Source organism: Medicago truncatula, chromosome 7 (genome assembly GCF_003473485.1).
Source record: "Medicago truncatula cultivar Jemalong A17 chromosome 7, MtrunA17r5.0-ANR, whole genome shotgun sequence".
In the NCBI taxonomy this organism is placed as follows: domain Eukaryota; kingdom Viridiplantae; phylum Streptophyta; class Magnoliopsida; order Fabales; family Fabaceae; genus Medicago; species Medicago truncatula.
In genome coordinates, this window is record NC_053048.1 from 43753849 (window position 1) to 43759465 (window position 5617).

Genomic DNA, 5617 nt, shown 5'->3' on the forward strand with positions numbered 1-5617 from the left:
TCAAATAACTGGGAAGAGATAACAAACCACGAAGTGGATGCCCTCTCACTTAGCAATCATTAAAAAAGTTACTGAAAGTTCCACAAATGAAGCAAAGCTAGGCCCACCTTGCCAAACAGTTTAAACAAACAAAAACAAGAAATAGCATCAAGCATGCCCTAGTTCACTTCTCATTTTCCTGAGTTCAAATATTTGTGAAACATGTTATTACAAACCTGAAAGCAAACAAGTGCATTACAGTGACCACTGAGAAGATTCATAGGCCCTGGAATGTTCTACATCCATATAATGCCTCCTTCCCTGCTGCAACAGATCAAGCTCGCCAGAGTGTTGGCTACCAAGAGGATGCAAAATGTGACCCCGACCAAGATCAGGGACAACCTCGTAATTGTTTGGAATTTGATGCATGGCTACACCATGAGAAGATGTACCAAGTTGTGTCATGGGTGTCCCGTTGAAATTCAGCATGTTATTCAATCCAGGACTTGGTTCTGTGTTTTGAGAACCCCATGTTTGATTTGACAGAAGAGAGAGAGCACAGTTTGAATCTGTGACTCCAGTGTAAGTTTCCTCGGGAGGATGCCTGGCACCAGGGAAGCTTGTCCCACCCACCGAACCTTGCAAGAAAAGGTTGCTAGATGGCGACTCCGTGTTCCCCGGCCAAGGCCAACCGATTGCTGTGGTTTGATTTCCGGGTGAATTCCTCAGACTATGTTTCGGATTTGAAGCAAATTCCATCAAAAAGCTGCCACCTCTGTCGCTGTTACCTGTCGATAAAAGTGTCAAATATTTGAAATTGTTTAATGTGCCAGAAATATAGTACAAGTTGAAAAATAACCAATTGAACAAAAACGGAAAGTAGAGGGATTTGAAATTAAATTTTACTGATAGTTTCTAACCAAAAACAGACGAAGAAAGCCTGGCAAAACGTGAGGTTAAGAGAGAGCTGGGTGGGGGCTTTCTGCGACGCTCATTATGACCAGCTAGTCGTCTCCGACAACTTCTTTTTCCTTGATCAAACTCAGCAAGCTGATGAAATCTGGGCAAGGTTATGAAGAATGATATTAGTTTTTCTAAAATATAAGAATACCAATTTATGCTGAAGAGAGACGAACAATTCTTGAGAAATGTTAACACGGCAAGTCTATTGTTTACTAGCATCACATGTCATCTTAACTAAGAGTTGGAAGCACATGAAAAGTTAAGATAGACACATCCTATCGAAGAAATTTGAAAGTCATGGTCTCGCCTTTCCAAGAATTCATGAGCTTGGTCTGTCCCAATCAATCCAGTCTCAAAATAAAATGCCTACGGATCTTTCCTTCAGTTTTCTTATATAATCAAAATCTATCGAATAACATAACCGCCTGCCTAAAAATTAATATAAAGGCTGCCTAAAACATAAGAATATTGGTTGTTGCCTAAAATAACATATCAACTGCAGCCTAAAACATAAGTCTGACAATTATTCTTTGGGGAATGCTAAACAGTGCCCCCAGGGGCATTGGTTAAACATCCAAAACAAGAAAGTTTTCTCGATAAAGTAATGTAATCATTATTTGGTCAAAAGTAGCACCTTATGTTTCCAAGGCAAAATTTCTATTTATGGGTTCCTTAACCAATGCGCATTGGTTAACAAGACCCTTATTCTTTTTCAAGTCCATTTTCCAATTATTCACATTATGGAACATAACATGCACCTTAACTTACTACATATCAGAGGTGTACTATTTTACTTAGGATACAATTTTCAACCTTGGATGAGCCATAAGCCTAAAAAGACATACTTGGAACAAGCACCGGAAAGCTATTGCAGCTACACAAAAAAGTACACATAGAAACCAAATATACACTACACAGAACGATAGACCATGTTCTCCAAATCTTGTGGTCAAAAACTTTCCAATTATGATAGCCGTCCACCTCTAAAATACATGCTTGTTTGTAATAATCTTTTACCATTGAACACTATCCTACCGAGTCAAGAAAAGGAAAGTACACAAGATGAAGCTAGAACTCTAATATTTTACCATTGAATAATCACAAAATGAAAACAAAAGACCTGGATTGGATTGCACTATCCAGCAACACCAATAGTATTAATTCTCACTAAGGTGTTAACAAGTCAGTTATATCGTACGCACACTAACATGGGTTGGTACTACATAACTTGTGTATGAGCATATCACAAAAAAGTATATTTCCATTAGTTATTAGTATCAAAAAAGATATGTTTTACCATGGACCACACGATAGCATGATGCAGCCACTCTCAAACTCTCATTAGCAGATACTTATCATTGTAATAATAATGCAGACCTTAAGAACCCTAGGTTCATTTAGATCAATAAAGGTACTAGATTTATAAAACTAAACCAAATACTTGGTTTTATCATGCATCTGTGCAATTATTCTACAGTTTGACGTGCCTAATTTCTTAGTTCATACTTTAATTCAATTTCATATCTATACCTTTTTCATTTCCCTATTAGCTCAAGAACTTCCTTTACAAGTGCCACATGATACCAGGAACACTCAAGAGGACCAAAAGGAACAAAAATCTCACTCACACACATATCATTTTCATAAAGGGCGTCATCTCTGATCACCATCCTAAACTAGAACTTTTTTTTTTATAACTCCATGGCAGACCAGATAAATCAAATTATATATGCCTTTTCTAGACTCCCACATACCTAAACGGGGACCAGCCTCAAAACACCTAAGTATATGCTCAGTGACACATTGTATATTTTGGACATAGTCAATAAGCTTAAAAAAACTTAATATTAGTTAAATATATACTAACACAAGTGAAGTACAAGAATCAATTCGCAGTTCCAAATAAAAAAAAGAATCAAATTCTCTGAAAAGGAAAACACTTTTCACTATTCAGATAAGCATTTTAAAGCTAAGACAGCAAAAAAACAAAGTACAACCGGAACACAATCAACCCAAATCAAACTTATCAAAAGCAAAAGCACGACTAAAAATTCTAAAACAAGCAAAGAATATTATTAAGTACTACTATTAATAATTAATAAAATTAAATAAAAGATATAATTGAACCGACCAAACAGGATAACATAGTATGAACATATATTCACTCCTACATACAATACTTATAGTTATACTATACCTATAATACAATAAAACCCGGAGAGTAACAGAACAAAATAACAAATAAATAATACCAAAAAAAAATGAAAAAGACCCTAATGTCCTTACCATACAAATTACATCAAGAATAAAAAGGTGAAGAAGAAAGAGAAGGAAATAGGGGTTAGAAAGGTAAAGACCTGCTACATTGTTGACAAAACCTTTGTTGAAGACCAGAAACAGTAACAGTAGGGGATTTAGAGTGCATGCTACAAACTTTGTGTCTAGAATAGTAAGCTTTAGCATCAGTCAGATCTAGTTTACATCCTTCAACTTGACACCTAGGTGGTTGAGAATGTTGAACTGACCCACCTCTTCCTTTCTTTGAACCAGAAGAAGAAGGAGAACCAGCAGCAATGGTAGTACTAGCAGCAGCAGCAGAAGCAGCAGTAAGAGCTGTATCTTCGAAATAGATTCGTTGGCCAAATTTCAAGCCATTAAGTGAGGACTCTTCTGAAGAAGAGTTGCCTCCTGAATCCATTGGTGTGTAAGGTTTGGTGGTGGTTGCTAGATTGTGCTCATTGGTGAGAGATAAGTGAAGTGTGAGAATAGTAGTATGGGGGGGTCTGGGGAGTGGTGGTGGTTGTTGTTGTTTGGTTAAAGTGAAAACATTTAAAAAAGAAGAGTGAATGGTAGTGGAAAAGTGAAGTGGACAAAAGAGGAAGAGGTGGAAGGGAGAAGTGAGTTGACACTGCTGGGCCATGTATTGTTGGCAGGAACCCAGTTCAGTGCAGTGCAGCGTATGGTACACTCAGAAGAGACTAGTGTTGTTAATTGACTAAATAGTCAATTACCACCTCAAATTGTAAGTTTCGTCTATTACCTCCCTGAAATTAACAAAATTTTAATTACCCCTTTGAAATTGCATAACGTTGATCAATTTACCCCTTCCGTCAAATTTTTCTGTTAGTTAACATGACGTTTTGCAAATACCCCCTGAAGTTTTGTATTTATGTGCAAAATGCCTCCTTAACTTGAAAATTTATATATTTTTTTCTTATCCTTAAAAAGTGACTGCATTATCACTGAATTGTAGAGCATATTAGCTAAGTTTTGACGGTATACAACCATATATGTTCCTTTAAACGATCAAACATTAATCATGTATTAGAGTCTAACGATATGAAAGTCAGCATAGTAAAGTACAACCACACTTGAGATGAAAAACTAATACATGTCATACATAATGAAGCACATAAATAATACATGATTGGCATAGTCAAGAATTACCAAGATGTCAAAGTATATGACTTTGCTATTGCAAATTTTAACCACACCAAAAATTTTCACTTCCTTTATATTGTGAGCGGTGCACACCATCAACACACTTCTCTCACTTTCAAGAAAAAATACATAAACTTGTTACTTCTCTCGCTTTATAAAGGATCTTGAAGGAATTATGTCTTCTTCACCCGTTAGGATTCAAAGGAATGTTGATAATATTATATTATGTATATTTCATTATGTTTTTTTTAAGAGAATAAAAAAACATGATAGCCACAATCCCTTTGATCTCTAATGGGGTTAAGGATAACTTGAAAAAGAAAAAAACAACATTTGATGTTGGAACAAAGAAATACTTTTATGTTTGTTTTGTTAATATTCTTGAGTTTTGAACATTATTGTAGGGTTTACCAAATACTGCCAATTTCTTCTACAATACTGTCAATATATGGTTGTATATCGTCAAAACTTAGCTAATATGATTCACAAATGATTTCTTCTACAATACTGTCAATATATGGTTGTATATCGTCAAAACTTAGCTAATATGATTCACAAATGATAATACAATCATTTTAAGGATAAATGTCATACCCCAATTTTTGACTTAAGGTCCCACTGACACTTAAGTATTTTAAAATACCTCATTTAGTTTGGTTTCCTAGCCCACATTTTCATTATCACTTTATTTTTATTTTATTTTTAATTTTAAGTTTCAATTTCCATCTTCTTTAATTTTTTTATTTTTGTTTTTACTTTATTTTAGTTATTTTCTTTAATTACTTTTTTAATAAGTCCAAAATTGTCAAAAAAGGGGTCGTGGTCCAAAGTTTCTTCACGCCACAATTCCAGGCAAAATTACTCGGGTCTACTCTTTCTTTCCCAATTTACCAAAACGTGTTTCATCTCTTTTAATTCCATTCAAGCACCATCCATTCCTATTAACAACATTTGCTTTTGTTATCAACCTTGAGCCTTTAAAGAGGAGCAAAAATCAGAAAAGAAGACCAGTAATCACAAATCTATCAAAACCTCTCTCAAACCCTCATCACACACCATCATCGAATCATCATCACAACAATTCCAACCAACACATCAATTTTCCAGCCATCAAGACAGTCACAATTCCAAAACCCACACAAACTTCTCACAACCGATCCAACAATTTTCCAAACCCCTCCATAGAAACCGACACACAAAAACATCACAGAATACCAGCATCAAATGAACAACG

The 5617-nt window shown here is 35.3% G+C and overlaps 1 protein-coding gene across 1 annotated transcript; it reads right to left on the reverse strand.

Moving 5' to 3' along the window:
- Nucleotides 1-3910, reverse strand: LOC11430800 (squamosa promoter-binding-like protein 9). The gene is made up of 3 exons (XM_003625188.4): nucleotides 3300-3910; nucleotides 900-1039; nucleotides 1-767 (listed from the first exon to the last, which is right to left on the reverse strand). The coding sequence occupies exons 1-3, from the start codon at nucleotides 3860-3862 to the stop codon at nucleotides 235-237; spliced, it is 1236 nt and encodes a 411-aa protein (XP_003625236.2). The 5' UTR covers nucleotides 3863-3910; the 3' UTR covers nucleotides 1-234.
- Nucleotides 3911-5617: the final 1707 nt, after the last annotated feature.

What these genes read in the sequence shown, in the direction of transcription:
- LOC11430800 (XM_003625188.4), bottom strand. Translation starts at nt 3,862, where the DNA reads ATGGCCCAGCAGTGTCAACTCACTTCTCCCTTCCACCTCTTCCTCTTT. An exon ending in TTTTGTCAACAATGTAGCAG is followed by an intron (nt 1,040 to 3,299) that starts GTCTTTACCTTT and finishes AACCTTGCCCAG; the next exon opens with ATTTCATCAGCTTGCTGAGT. An exon ending in GCTTTCTTCGTCTGTTTTTG is followed by an intron (nt 768 to 899) that starts GTTAGAAACTAT and finishes TTTTATCGACAG; the next exon opens with GTAACAGCGACAGAGGTGGC.